The sequence below is a fragment of the Brachyhypopomus gauderio genome, unplaced genomic scaffold (assembly GCF_052324685.1).
Source record: "Brachyhypopomus gauderio isolate BG-103 unplaced genomic scaffold, BGAUD_0.2 sc46, whole genome shotgun sequence".
In the NCBI taxonomy this organism is placed as follows: domain Eukaryota; kingdom Metazoa; phylum Chordata; class Actinopteri; order Gymnotiformes; family Hypopomidae; genus Brachyhypopomus; species Brachyhypopomus gauderio.
In genome coordinates, this window is record NW_027506872.1 from 1,763,017 (window position 1) to 1,779,088 (window position 16,072).

The window sequence follows — 16,072 nt, forward strand, 5'->3', positions numbered from 1 at the left end:
AGTTAGCATGCATTGATTGTAAACGTGACTAGTTTCCGAGCTAGCTGTGAGTATTTTTTTTACTATAGGTGCCTTTACGAACCTGAAATTAGACTTTACTGGTGTGAGATTAAACTAACCCCTTCAGGCTAAGTCTAACCCTATGCTTCATGTATGTTTGGTGTTCAAGGTATGTCCCACTGTGTTTAATGAGTTATCTAGTTAGCTAATGAGGTAACCATATAATTAACCGAGAGACCTGTTGTCGTTATAGCTACTGTAGCTAGTTAACTAGCTACCATTAATTTCCAAGCTACCATTAATACCTGTGTGTTTTTATATATTTCTGTATAATGTTTCTCTGTGGTAAACTGCGAAAACTCCTCTGTTAGCATTTCTCGTTTCTACAGCCCGTTGGTTAGGCTGAAGCAGAGCCGTTCTATTTGCTGTTTTGCGCTACACTAGCTAGCTAACTGGCTCTGTTTCTATGGCGACAGCACAGCTGCTTGTATCTCAGTAGCCAGCATTAGCTAATTAGCTAGTTAGCAATCTTGGCTGAATTATTCAAAATATTTAACAGCGAGCTTTGGTTAAGACATTCGTCATGAATTAATCGTAGAAATTAAGTTGATAGCTGCCATAGCAATTACTAGCTAACGTTATCGTTTGACGTTGGCTGTAACTTTTAGCTTGTAGATTAACATGTCAACTCAAATTATTATTCTTATTATATTATATTATATAATATATTTTCTTATACTTAAATTAATGTTTTCAAATTAATTTGTTAGTAGACATTTGGAAATTTGATCTCAACATATTGTTCAACCCACCTTGAAACTAGAAGTAATAAACCAAAAAGAATAATGTTTATATTATGACACCGATTTACTGCACGAGAAGAGGCTGCTCGTGCGTTCTTTCCTGCTCCTTCCCCACACCCACTGACTGGGCAAACAGACATCACACTTTAACTGCTTTTACCACTCGTGGGTATTAAGTGAGGTATGATAGTGAGGATGAGGAGCAGGACTGCAGCAAGACTGTACGTGGCTGGGTTAAAGTTGCTTAAGTAACAGCTCATTTGCAATCTTTGGCCGAGTTGCCCCTCTGAAGGGGAAAAATTACTTGTATTGACACTTGTATTTTCTTTTTCAGTCCTTATTGACGATGTTTGCAGTTCCTGATCTGCTGCATGCACATCCTATAACCTCTGTGGATACTTCTTACCACCTGTGTGGACATTACTCCATAATCTACAGGGATGTTCAACTTCTCTCTTGATGTTTTTTGGTTTAGATGGTCCCACATCTAAAATGCTGTTTGTGGAAAATGTGCTCTGTGTAGCTTTGCTTAGCTGTAAATGAAATGTTAACTGTGTCTTCTTCTTTTTAACTTATTGTTTATTGGGGATCAAGTAATATTCATAATTTTACACAGTCAGGGCTTAAGGTTTACAAATGATTAAGCACTTACCATTGGCAATCACATACACTTCATATAGATTAGGAAAGAAAGAGAACTTTTTTTCTTAAAAAAAACGTGCATATACATACACATATCTGAAAGCATTATCAGCATTGCTCCTCCTGTAGTCTCACGCTGTATGTGTTGGAGCAGAGAGGGTAGAGACTACCTTCACTCAATGGCTCATCAGAAACTCCTGTTTGTGCTATAAAAGCATTTACCCTCTCGATTTTTTTCTAGCTAACATTATTTTAATTTGATGAAAATGTATTTCTGAAACCTCAATGCCCTTTTAAAATAGTTTAAACTATTTGACCCTAGGGAGAATTTATTTAACTGCTGTTCTCTATTCTATGACTCAAGCACACACTACATGCTCAGATATGCATGTGTGTCTAGATGTTCATACTTGGAGGCTACATACAGCTTGTCAAAATTATTTCTAAATATGGTTATATTTCATACTTGCATGGTCAGTAACTTAAATATTACAATATAACTGACAATGTATTTTAAAATGTAAGCAGTTTATTATAAAAAAGTGTGCAATAAAATACATTGGGAACAACCGGTAGCAAAAGCACAGGAGATTTTCTTCTAAAGAGGTAGGATCTTTGAAGTAAGGATCTCATAAAGGGTCATGGAAAAAAATTGTCAACATAGATATTGTAGCGTTGCAGGCTAGACCTGTTGTTGTTTAGTAGGGGGCAGGGCATTCATCTACCCAGAATGCCCCTTGAGTTCAGCTTAGGCACCCTTACCATGTCTAGTAGCTAGAATAGAGAGGTGAGTGAGGCTGTGTCTGTAAGAATAATTTCTTCTTTTTTGCAATATTGACGCACTCAGTTGTGGGCTGTTCTGGCTCCAGGTTTTTTTTTTTTTTTTTTGCTTCACCACAATGTGATATGAGGAGCCTGAAAAATTGGCCAACTATATTCTGTGTGCAAAACAAATCCATGATTGATCCAGAAAAAGGCTTTGCACAGCAGTGAGGGGAGTTATAAGGACTCCGAAGATCTTCGTTTGCTAATCAAAACTTGTTTGAATTGCTTGAACGACTCAGACTGATTTCTCTCTACACATCAAGCGATAACTTCAACGATAGCTTTCCTGGAAAATACCGTAACTGTACGGAGACATGGTGCAGGTCAAATAAATGGTTGATATCCACCACCTCCCACACACACGTATTTTTTCAGTAGTGTAACTAACCAAATGCAACGTTCTGTCAGAATATTCATGTTAGCTAACGTTCCTAAGTCATGAGAAGACGAATCGTGCGTTTATGTTCCCACTTGCTAATCCTCTAGTGAGTTAAACTTTAAATCAGCTGACTGCCTTTCACGCACGCACCATGACAACCGTCGCGGGACCACGTCCGGACGTTCTCAAACGTTCTCTAAAGGCAACAAAAATAACGTTATTTCAACGACTGTACGAGGACGTCGCCGAACGTCCCGTGAATGTGTCTTTGGGAACGTTCCGCCAGGACTTCGAGGGGTCCGTTATGGCCTAGGAACGTCCTATCGCGAACATTATAAAAAGACCTCTAATAAGAACGTCCCCAGGACGTTCGCTGTTTGCTGGGATCCCCTGTATTTGAGGGGTGTTTTTATACTACTAGGCCTACATATCGTTTCGGACAACACTGCAAAGAATGTGACACGGCAAGATTAAACACTTCCGCCATTCGCGGAGGTTCACGTGAGGTGTGCGGAGTCGCGCGCTATGGTCACTCGTGAAAGTATAAACCTAGATTGAATCTATTGTTGAATAAACCTGCAAAATATTTGGAATTATTCTGGATTCATTACACAGTAAGAAACAAAACAAATTAACGTGCTGCTGTTCAGAGAGACACTACATTTCTGTATTTTAATCTTAATTTATCGTGGTTCACATCGATATCGGGATATCCAACAATGTTATCGCACATCGCAATTCTAGTCCATATTGTGCACCCCTAATATATGTTATCGCACATCACAATTCTAGTCCATATCGTGCACCCCTAATCAACCCAATGATTAGTACATCCTTACAAACTGCATGGTTGGGATAAGATTACAAGCTAGCAGAGTGCGTGACTGGTGGCTTCTTGGTAAGCAACAAAATTTAAGCATTTAAATAAAAGCATTTGACATTTCCAGTTAGAATAATTCATTTTAAACATGGGTAAATTGTTAAATTACTTAGGAAACAGCAGCTACGTGCTCAAGACGTGGCTGATGACCCTTTGTAATCCACAGAATGACCGGGAGCGGAGATACAATTCTCTCCATTCTCCACCCGGTCAGTCGTGGAGAGGGCGATTGGGCAGCTGGAAAGCCGGTGGCGCTGGCTGGACAGGACCAGGGGATGCTCGTGTATCAGCCAGAGAAGGTGTGTCGTATTGTGAGGGCATGTGGGGTCTTGCACAATGTTGCGCACAGGTATGCCGTGCCATTGTTAGAGGTGGTGGAGCACCCAGTGAACCCAGAGCCAGGACAAATGAATGCGCAGCGCAAATTTTAACCAATTATTTTATTGAGTCGCTGATGCTAGTGAGCGCATCACTGATATGTTTTAGGTGCATTATATTATTCTGCCAGGGTGCATTATTCTGACCCCACAACATTTAAAGCTTCACACATGCTATCCCACTCAAACCTTTTGCGCTTTTCCGTAATGCCACAACGTGCCAAACAAACGTTTTTTCCGCACCTCTACCTCATTCAGGAGCGTCTCTACTTTCACATTCGGTGAAGTTCCTCTTTTTTCCCCGTTTAGACATGGTTTGTGATAGATCAGAGAGCAAACTTCTCCGGTGCAGGGCAAATTTAAATGAATTTGCATATTTATAGGGGGGCGTGTCACCGTGTGCGCTTAATTCCACGTTGATTGGGATGTACAAAAGAAATGTGCGTGGATTCCGGCGTACGCACAGTTTGATACATCCGGATTTTTTTATGCGTACGCCATTTTCTGGGTTTGTACGTATGCCAATTTTTAGTAAGAAATCCATGCAAGTCTTTGTACATGAGGCCCCTGGGGCCTCATTTATAAAACTCTGCGTAGCTTCTGGAGTGAAAGTGTGCGCACGCACAAAAAACAGGAAATGGCGTACGCCCAAAAAAATTCAGATTTTAAAACGCTTGCGTACGCACACTTGGAACGCTGTTTCCTCTTTATAAATCACAACCTGCTTGTAAGTGTGCGCAGGTGACCCAGCCTCGCGTTCCGCCTCCGCACCGCCCACATTTACCCATAAAAGGTCCATGCAAATCACGCAATGAATATTTAAATGTGGGATTCCCCATTCATTCTGAGTGTGATAATGGAGGAACGCAAGCCAAAGAAGCGGAATTTCGAAGAATGTGAAGTAGAGGCCCTTGTTTTGGAGGTAGAGGCAAGGAAGGATGTGTTGTTCCAGGCTATCGAGCAGCCACATTGGTTAAAACCATGGTCGCATCACAAATAACCTGTACGTTTATAGAATGAAACTGCTTTCGGTTGATGGCTTGGCGCTCTTATAGCAACATGAGTGCAGTCAATTGCTCCGATTACATTGGGGAAACTGGCCACTGCTGCAAATTGCGCTTTGATTTGAGCCTATTCATTTGCAGTGTAAGGAAATCTGATGTACTGACTTGTCAATCTGATTATGCCAACTAATACAGCTGGCATTATGGAGCTTAAAGATGGTTGAGAGATTCCTGACCTGTCCGCTAATTCTCTCTGAAAACTACCTGTCGCCAGGAATCCAAGGGTTGTTAGCACCTGTAAGTGGACATGTACAGCCCGATTCCATAACGTGGGTCTCTGTAAATCTGTCCCCAACTCAGCACACAGTTCCATGAGAATGGCTCTTGGAAACCTAAATTGGCTCATTAACCAGTCATCATCATTCGCAAAAAAATCTTCTTGATCTCTGAAAACACGTTGTCGCCGTATTTGTCGGTTGGCTAGGAGCTGCTATTTTATGCCATTACGTACAGCTGTTTATGCTCGTAATTATATGCAACTATTACCAGCCCTTAACATCTTTCCTCTCTCTTTATTATACAGTATAATTTGTTGCAATAATAATAATAATAAGATTTTAAAACTGTGAGACAAAACAGATAATACATATAATGCAGAATAAAATACATACATAAACTATACATGCAGACCAAAAACATAATTGAACAAGTGATGCTTAATTTTCCTTAATCTTCCGTCCTTACTCTTGATTTATGCACTATGAACTAATAAGCGGAAGGAATGAAGGCTTGTGCATTTACTTGAAATTCCCTACCTTACCACATGGATGTCACTAATTCCCGCTCTCTCCGCAATCTTTTGAAGGGATACGGATGCCTCAAACTTTGCTTAAATATACGCTTGTTTTCACGCCAAGTATTTTTTTATAAATCACAGATCTTACATGAGATGATGCGCACGCACATTTCAGGCCCCTTTTTGTGCGTACGCACCCTTTATAAATGAGGCCCCAGGTCTCTGTTCTCCTGTGCTCTGCTCTCCTCTCCTGTTGTCTGTTCTCCTCTCCAGTTCTCTCCTCTCAAGTTCTCTTTGTTTGTATTAGGAAATAAATTACACCACAATACTTGAGATTTGAACAAACTCTAACAAACCCTAACCCTCAACTATTAAAAGTAAATTATGTTTTGCAACATTCATTTATGCATATTCTAAAGTTTTCTTTTAAAAGCACTTGATAAAGTAAGTGGTGATATGCTGTGCTGTGTAAACTCAATAAAGGATTGTTTATTAGCTGATCAGTTGGCTCCAGTGGAGAAAACACAATTTTAGGGCAGTGACCAGGGTTAAGAAACTGCTTTAAACTACCATCATAAAGTATTGTACTAAATTCTGGCTATCCACAACGTCCACCTTCTAGCTAACTAGTTAACTGCTAGTTAGCTAAATGGATTTTCATTCATTATAGCTTACAGTCCTACAATCCTAAATTATTAAAGACAATTTGAAAATGAAATAGTTATTAGCTTATCAGGTACATCAGGCCATGTTGAACATACTAACTATAACTATAACTAGCTATAACATAACTAGCTATATAAGTTTTTTTTCCTCAAACCTTCGAATGGTGGAAAAATTGTGATATTTGCATAAACAATGCAATTCCACTATTGCTAGCATTGTGAGCCTGTTGTTAGCCTCGGCTAATAGAGTTGTATTTTGGAATGCTATAAAAGGTGGGATACTCGTAAGAGATTCCTACTGGTTTTCATGTTTCACTACATCCCAAGTCCATTTCACACTGGTGTTCTCTAAAAATGAAGGAGGAAAGAGGCCTAATTTGAAGTTTCCTGTTTACCAGTTATCCAGTTCCTGTTTCATGTGTTTCTATGTTTCAGATGGTAAACAAACAATATTGTGTGGTGGAGTTCCAGGACAGGGGTACTGCCATTGTGCCTAGCTGCTGGCTCAAGGGTGACAAATGTTCATGGCCACCCTATAACAGCCAAAAGCTGCAAAAATCTGTCAGACAAAGAGAAATATCCAGACCTGACTGGACTGTTCATGACAATGTGCGATGTCTAGTAACTTGTGGTGAGGACTTTTTATGCATTTGAGAGAATTTTGAATACCTTTCCAGTTTTATCAGTTTTTTTATTCAATTTTCTATATATATTTTTTATAGATACCTATGAAATGGCTCACAGCCGTCTTAAATTAGTTGAAGAAGGTTGCTGCACATCAGACCTGCAGTCAGATGAGGATACAGAAGAACGAAAAAAAAAGGAAAATGAGGTGCATTTGTAACTTTCTCTGACTTCTGTTTTATTTTTTGCCATTGTATGCTGGGAATCTGATCATTCACATAACGGTCAAATATTGTGTTCAGGATTAATACTCGTTACAGTGACTATGTTGATGAGGACCCTGGGGAATCAAAAAGGAGACCGTTAGCCAAGCCTCCTCCAGTAGTGCTGCCAGGTACCTTTCTTTTTTAAATTAAATGAAACCAGTGAATATTTTCACAGATTTTGTCCATTACTGAGCAGTGTTGGAGCAGCTGTCGGTTAATACAAAGTTGGCTTGTAACACCACATCACATCATATGCTGAAGAAGTAGTTCAACAACTAAGGTACAACAAGGTCTACTTCTTCAGTGTAATAGTATTAAACTTTGATTTGTCTCATTAGAAGTCAGCCCGGGATATACGGCACAGGAACAAAGATCAAATAATGGTTAGAATTGTATTATTGTTATTTTATTCAAATTCTTTTTAAAAAATTACATATTTTATAAAGCTGTTCAAAATGTATGAATGAATTTTTATTCATTGTGCAGGATCATTCTGGGAACAGTGGCTGTCAAATGGTAAGTTATTGTTATTGAGTAGCAGTTGTGTCTGTTTTCTTTACTTGAGTGATATTCCGGTATATATGATCATAACGGCATTCAAAGTTTGCAAAAATATAATTGACAGATTAAATTGTAATTTCTCAAAATGAAATGTAGATGTCATGTCACTGTTTGCAAATAATTTGTGACAAAGAGTAGTATTAGCAGTTGTTACATTTTGCTACATATTGGCAGTAAAACATTAAATGTTTGTGAATAATAATTCTTACCAAAAAATCTGATCTGATCACAGTGATCAGAATCACAGTATTGTTATATCATCTTTATCATGGGCAACGTATCGTGACAATATTGTATCATCACATGCATATATTGCTAAAAAATACATTGTATAAAATACATTGTGGACAAAATTACTTTAAAGTGTTATGGTGATAAAGAACAAGAAATAACAATAATCCTGTGTATACAGATGCAAAACAAACAAACAAAACAATGCTTCAGGCAAATAACTCACTCCACTCACTCAGACATGTTTTCACTATCTCACCTGTGCCCCAGTGCAATTCCATTAGAATTACATATGATATAATGAATAATCAAGAAAATCCTACCTTAACTCTACCTTAATTGCAGAAATGAAGTGTGAGTGATGAGCCAAAACCAGAAATAAGACTAGAAATGTTAAAATAAACTGATTTACCTTTTTCTTTACAGCAGGGGTCAGGGCCGGAGTGGGACACTTTTTCAGCCCGGGAGTTTCATGCCCAAATCCGGCCCAAAATAATTTTTCCCTCCCAATCGGCCCAAACTAGAGACTGACATGAGCCGGCCCATCGGGAATCCTCCCGAATCTCCCGATTAGCCACTCCGGCTCTGGCAGGGGTACTCAACTGGCGGACCGCGGTCCGGATCCGGACCCGAACGCAGTCCTGTCCGGACCCAATCTCATTCCTGATTATCTGGATACGGACCAAAACAAAACCGTAGCATTTATTTCAGGGCTATTGAAAAAACACTCCGTCACGAGTGTTACGTTTGCCACCCCCGCTCAACAACTTACGTTCGCCACCCCGCTCAACAACAAGCCTGCCTGGTTGACGCTTCGCGAGCGGCGCGAGGGTCCGCGCGGCGAAAATGACGTAATCGCTGTGGCTCCGCGTGTGCGCGAGTGTCTCGCGCGCTGTCGGTTCGAGAGGTCGTGCACCTCTCGAATTTTGTAACTTCGCGCCGCGCTTCAGCGCAATGAACAAAGTCACGTTTTCAGGGTTCATACACCTTTATAAGGTGGAATTAAATCACTTGTACGTCACTTTCAAGGTCCATTTCAATATTTCCCAGCATGTTAAACATAATTAAGTTAAATATTTATACATATACTCGAAATAATTCGCTTTTTATCACATTATTTAATGGTTGTTTATTTAAAAAACGCCCAATCTTCACGTCTTCACGTTCTCTCATGTTTCGTCCTGGAATTACAAGAGGCTCATATTTGTTAACCTAATACAAGAGAACTATTCAGTCAGACAGCTATTTGTTGTGAAACCAAGTAGTTACAATTTCAAGCATTTTAAAGTACTTTAACCTAAATTCCAGCACTTTTCAAACCTGAAACATATAGCAACATTAAAATTGGTCAGGTAAATGTTCATTCCCCTGTTTTGAGGGGTGTTTCTACCACATATCGTTTCGGACAAAACGCCTATCTTTTCGGAGAACACTGCAGTGACGCTCGCGAAAGTATAAACGCCTCCACCGTTCGCGCACCGTCCCCCCCCCCCCACTCAACAACTTACGTTCGCCACCCCCGCCGCACCGGACCTCAGGGCACAGGTATCTGCCAAAATTGGACCGCGGACAAATTTAGTTGAGTACGCCTGCTTTACAGGTTTGGGTTCAACAAACTGGTCTGAGCAGTGTTTTAATGGTTAATGAACTTAATTAATTAAATGTCCATTTAAAAGTCTTAGAAGGTACTTGGTGACATTTTGTTTGTCATGTTAGACTCCCAAGGCAGCAGCAACCCAGTGTACCATACACTGCAAGTCCCAGAATATGAAAGAAATGGTAAATAATGAACTAATTAATTTGATATTTTAGATATTATTTCTTTTAAAGCCCTATACATTTTATCCAACCTAAATTTTGGTTTAAGCTTTACCTGTTATTGTTTAATTATTGAAATGTTCAAAATCAGTATGTTATTTAAATTCATCACAGTTTTACAATTTTAATGATTGTTCTTCAATATGATCTTGTGGGAGCAGATCCGATATGGCCAGGGTCAAGGCAAGTCCTGAAAGGTATGATACTTGTTTTAAAATCTGAGTTTAAAGACTACATATTACAGATTGATTTTAAATCACTTCTTAAGTTAAAGCTATTTTTTAGTGCTGTCAATTCCAGGTGCCGCGATTAAAAGTCCTCACCAGGATTTTGCTCATGCTTGCTATATTTTCTAATTAGCAATCCAGGTTAAATTAGTGGAATCAACACAATCCAGGAAGCCTGAGCAAAATCCTGGTGAGGACTTTTAATCGCGGCACCTGGAATTGACAGCACTATTTTTACAGTAGAAGTGTCGGTTATTTGACCACTCTGATGCCTTACTGGAGGCACTGTGCCTGATTTACCTACCTACCTGTCATTTAGCAGCAGTGTCCCAAATAAAAAAAGTATTATATATATATTTTTTGCGATCAGCTCACGGCTCCGCTCACTACCACAAACATTGTCTGAAACGATATGCCCACTAATAGAAATGTACAGTACTAGAAGACTCGTTGCCTACACTGAATATGCATCATAGAGCCTCTATGATGCAACTATATAAATTTTTTATACATTAATGATCCGAATCGTTTTCATTCAATTCCGATCCTTTGAAATTTACGAGATCAATCCCGATTTCAGATCAGGTGATTGGATCGGGGACATCCCTACTTGCAATATACCATTACCTCACAGAGACAGCAGGAAGGCTAAATTATTTAACATAAGCTAACACTGATCAAAATGTTCAAATCTATAGCTTATTAGGCTGCACCTTAGTAACACTACTGTTATGCATATTTTCCTTTATTACGATATTCACATTATACTTGCTATTCTGTATCTGTCTGATTTAATATTAATGTCACGTTGAGGACCCCGGCCCCTCCCTTTTGGGCGTGTGTTTACGTAGTCTACGTGCATCGTCTGCGTCTGTGGATATTTCGTGGTGATGGCTATGTCATGTGATAATCCGTCTCACCTGTGAATCGTCTCGTAATCACCTGGGGTTAATGTGGTTTGTCTATTTAATGTGATTCTGTGTCTCGTCCGTCTACCGCCGCCCAGCGTCACAATTAAAGGTATATTTAATATCTTAATAGCTTATATAAACAAACGTGGTAGCCCTTTTGTTCATTTAGGATAATAATCTTGTTTGGTTATTGTTTCAGACATAGCAGTTAATAAAATGATGAACATTTTGGTTAATATCCGCGAGGACATAAAAGAAGCTCGAAAGGAGATCCTGACACTCCAGAAGGATGTTCGAGAAATTAAACAATGGTTTGGAACACAGAATGAGAGCGTGGAATCACTGGGTGCTGCTTTATGTCTGCCCTTGAAGACTGTGGAGGATTTTGAAGAAGCAGAGAGACAACTTCAGACTGAAGCAGTCCATCGAAAAACCGTAAGTACTCATCAGTCATAGTATAGCACCTCATTTTTTAGTACGTTCAATAGTAATATAACACGTACACACACATTTTCAAAGTTGAAATTGTTGGCATAGATAATGCATAATATGCAGAGATGCACTACATTGCCAAAGGTGTCCACTCGCCTGCTTGGCATTTAATTATGTAAGGCTTGGATGCAACTGCCATTGGTTATGGAAAAACATGCCATGAAGCTCTGTACGCACTGTTCTTGAGCTAATCTAAAGGTTTGTGAGAGCGAGAAATCTTGCTTGTTTGTGGGTGACCAAATACTAAAATAATAAGTTATTTTAAAATCCTACAGTGTTTCCTGGATTTTTCTCATTTTGTCTCTCATGGTTGAAGTTACCCATGTTGAAAATTACAGACCTCTCTCATTTCTCTAAGCAGGAAAACTTACACAATCAGTGGCCAACTAAATACTTTTTGGCCCCACTGTATGTATGTGTTATTTTTACAAAATGTACCACGTATAATTACAAACAGAGCTAATTGAAACTAAAGAAACCAATGTTTATTTAATATTTGATTTTGTAGGTGTCCAAATTTGCTGCTGTGGGTGGTGGAACACCAGAGACAACAATACGCCGCATTTTGCAGTCATCGTTGACAAATGAATTGGCTTGTCAGTTTAATTGGGCTGGGAAAGGATGTAAAATGCCATTCAAAGACACCATCTTGAAAGACTGCATATTTGGTAGGTCTTTACAGGTGTTATCTCTTATCTCCCCAGTTTTCCACTTGCAGGCATGGACATCTTTAGGCTGCAACGTGCCCAAGGTCAAAAAAAATTCAACGCCCCCTTTGTCGTCCCAACCTTTTGCACCTGCAATTTTCAGTCTAAAGTAAAATGCAAGCCAACAATTGTTGAGTTCGGTTATATTCGGGAGTTCAGAGCTGCAGAACACTAAACAAATTCAGAGGTGTCAATTCCAGGTTCAGAAAGTAAAAGTCCTGACCAGGACTTTGCTCAAGCTTGCTAGATTTTCTAATTAGTGCAATCCAGGTAAAATTTGTGGAATCAACACAATCCAGGAAGCCTGAGCAAAATCCTCGTGAGGACTTTTACTTTCTGAACCTGAAAATGACACCTCTGAAAAAATTCATACAGTACAGTAAATGTAAATTTCTCACAGACCGACAGACACAATCAGTAAATAATTACTATTATTGTTGCTGATCAGTATCTAAGTCATACTCATTAATTGTTTATAGCCATAGTCAGTACTGCTCAGTCAGTAGTCTATAGAAGTGGCATAATAATCTATTACATCATCAAACACCAGACTGTCAACAATGTTATTTTCAGTGCAAAGTAGAGAGAGTGAATGAACTCAACATTCATTTGAGTTTGAACCATTGTGGTGTGTACAGACATGAGATAATGTTTAATGGTTTGCTCAAGCTGAGAAAAAAATTCAAAAACTGAACAGTGAACAGTAAACCCTTTTACCTTCCACACCTCATGTGAGCCAGCAACTCTTGTGGCATTCATATAAAATATAACTAAGGATCAGGATATTATATTGGTGTTATAAACTACAGGAAATGTACTAGTATTACTGGCACTGGTATACTGTCACTCTTATTGGTTTTATTCAATTTCATAGTATATTTTGTAGTGCCCATTGTAGTGAACCATTTGCTATTTGAATGAATATTCCTAAGAGACTGAACGTAACCTGAAAGTGTTATTTTTTTATTGTCTGCTTTTAGCTGCAGCCTGCCAACAACATAAAGGTTTGACCTTGCTGACCTTCTCAGATGTTGTTATGAAGTGGCTGCGCTATGCACCCGAAAGAGAAGGTGGCAGTCCCAGGAAGAAGAATTGATACAGTGTCAGATGATCAGTGTTGTATAAAGTATTAGAGACCCATACTTGAGTAAAAGTATCAAAAAATTTACTTGAGTAGAAGTGAGTGTTCTTTAAAAACTTTACTTAAGTAGAAGTACAGAAGTATTCAGCATTTTTTGTACTTAAGTATTGCAAGTAGTTTTTTCTAAAATTTATTACTCAAGTACTGAAAGTAAAAAGTACAAGTATTGTGTTTTGATCTAATTAAAGAAAGCCATCAAAGTTTGATTATGAATTGTTTTTATATATGTCTTACAAATCAAAGATGTCAAAGACCACAAACACTGTATGTTCTGTATGTACAAACAAGTAGCAACTTAAAAAAACTGGGCTTAACACTTCGTACACAAAAAACAGATAACCTATGTCCCGCTACGTCGTATGTTTGAAGCAGAAGTACAAGTTCGACTTAATTTAACTGAGAAAATGAGTTGTATTTTGGACGTAAAAACCGTTCGTCAGATACTGAGGATGAGCCTACTGCCCTGCGTTTACCCCCAATAAATGCCCTTACCCTATAAAAACACTATAAAAATGGGCACATGATTAGTCAGCATGAAAAGAGACATGGCTTACTGTTGCTAAAAACACAACATCGCCGACTGCCAGCTAATGTTAAGTGAATACTGCAGCACGTCATGAACATAATTAGTTTAGTTAGCAAAGATATATTCTGTGCGTTATATTTATAACTTACATTGATGTGTTTCTTCAAGTTCGAAGGTGAATTTTTGAAGGCCAATATTTCACCCTCTTTAGGGAGTCAGAGATGGCACTTCATCCTATAGGAATTTACTTTCACTCCAGCAAACGCAAACACTTTCTCTAGGTAGGGCCAGGGTGGTCTCCTTCCTCACCCTGACCGCCACGATCACTCGATGTTGAAGGTGTGGAAGGTGCCAATATATGTACATTAAAACACCAACAAGCTTATTATGCAGCACTTATGCTGCTCTTCTGCTGTTACCAAACACGGTACCATCTCTTTTAATGAGATAAAAAACAAATTATTTGGAATAATTTCGAGTATATGTGTATAAGCTGAAGGTGCTAGAAAATACTGGGCGGAGCCACCGCGATTGCGTCATTTTTGCCGCGCGGACCCTTGCGGCAGTCACGACGTGTCAAGTGAACCTAGATTACGAAGATCAAGTGTTGAGTGAAGGCAGCAGCAGAGTAAACGAGACGCGACCGGAGCATGCGCAGTTTTCATAAGACAGCCTGATCGCTTGACCCGGTGACAGCGCCAGCTAACATGTTTATAATTGTAACGAGTAACTATACAGCACGTAAAAAATGTATCGGAGTAAAAGTATTAAACTGATGGAAAATATGTAGTGAAGTAAAAGTGGAAGTAGGAGAAAAAAATAATACTCCAGTAAAGTACAGATACAGCATTTTAGTACTTAAGTACAGTAGTGAAGTAGTTCTACTTCGTTACTATACAACTCTGCAGATGATGAACATCTGAAGGTTTTTTTTTTTTTGTATGTTTTCATCTAAAATTCTGAATCACACCACGTGAAGATTGTTTACTTGTGTTATATAAAAGTTTGGTTTGGTTAGTAAAATAAAGCAATGTAATTCAACTGAGTTGTGTTTTGAGTTTTACTTTGTGGAGGAGAGGGTATTTTTACATATGAAATTGTTTTATGGCTTGAATCAACATTGAATCACCTAAAAAAACATGTAATCAATTGTACTGCATTTAACTTTTGATTGATAGAGTTGATTTTGTGTTTGCCTAAGTTGTTTATTCAACATTTATTGAATGTTGGACAGAACATGCAGTTTCAATGCTGAATCAACATCAGAAATCAATGTTGATTCAATATTGAATGAGTGTTGATTCTGTGTTGGCCTCGGTTGTTTATTCAACATTTATTCAATGTCGGACATAACGAGCAGTTTCAATGGTGAATCAACATCAGAAATCAATGTTGATTCAATGATTGTTACGTGTACTGTGGATTTTGGGGAGGTTGTGTTCTTTTTTTTCTGGTTAATTTTTAACAGGTGGATTGCCTCATCACGAGTGGATTCTGTCGGCCAATCAGAGATCGCGATTTGGATGAGGGGGCGGATCTTCGGCTTCATAATCTGCCTGACGGGGTTGCTGGAAGTCACTGGGAGGCAACACGAGCTTTACTGCCTTTATGGTTGTGTATGTATGTGTGTGATCGCTGGGAGGCGACACGAGCTTTACTGCCTTTACGGTTGTTGTGATGATCTTTGTCATGAACTGAGTTGTATAACAAACACCACAATGGACTAAGAGCATAGCAGCATGTGCGCAGTCATATATGTACGGAGCCCGGGAGGGGACATGGGTAAAAATAAAATTTAATTCGTGCTCACGATTTATTAATTCGTGCGCACGACTAAGAATTCGTGCGCACGTTTTGTTTTAATCGTGCGCACGTTTTCTGTAATTCGTGCGCACGATTAACAATTCGTGCGCACGTTTTGTTTTAATTGTGCGCACGTTTTACTTAAACTCGTGCTCACGATTTATTAATTCGTGCGCACGATTAACAATTCGTGCGCACGTTTTGTTTTAATCGTGCGCACGTTTTAATTAAACTCGTGCTCACGATTTATTAATTCGTTCACACGATTTACAATTCGTTCTCATTCATTCCTCTGCAAACACTACTGGCATAAGCGCATACATTGCAGACACAAGGAGAGAGGCAGTAACAGTTCCCTGATTCTATACTTTGATTATTTTAGATTTATGCCACA

General features: G+C 38.9%; 1 protein-coding gene across 8 annotated transcripts in view; it reads left to right on the forward strand.

Annotated features, from left to right (window-relative positions):
• Positions 1–15,100, forward strand: part of LOC143487067 (uncharacterized) — a 51,517-nt gene extending 36,417 nt beyond the window's left edge. For 3 of the 8 annotated variants that reach the window (XM_076986383.1, XM_076986384.1, XM_076986381.1), the window contains exons 2-10: positions 6,807–7,002; positions 7,094–7,203; positions 7,298–7,389; positions 7,600–7,644; positions 7,748–7,777; positions 9,770–9,832; positions 10,033–10,068; positions 11,209–11,444; positions 12,010–12,379. In XM_076986383.1, coding sequence (XP_076842498.1) covers positions 7,166–7,203; positions 7,298–7,389; positions 7,600–7,644; positions 7,748–7,777; positions 9,770–9,832; positions 10,033–10,068; positions 11,209–11,444; positions 12,010–12,321 — 852 coding nt within the window. In that variant the 5' untranslated portion in view covers positions 6,807–7,002; positions 7,094–7,165 and the 3' untranslated portion in view covers positions 12,322–12,379. Of the gene's footprint in view, positions 1–3,695; positions 3,829–6,806; positions 7,003–7,093; positions 7,204–7,297; positions 7,390–7,599; positions 7,645–7,747; positions 7,778–9,769; positions 9,833–10,032; positions 10,069–11,208; positions 11,445–11,862; positions 11,910–12,009; positions 12,380–13,188 lie in introns of those variants that run through there. The other 5 variants (XR_013123889.1, XM_076986382.1, XM_076986387.1 and 2 more) reach the window with 5 other exon arrangements.
• The last annotated feature ends 972 nt before the right edge of the window (positions 15,101–16,072 follow it).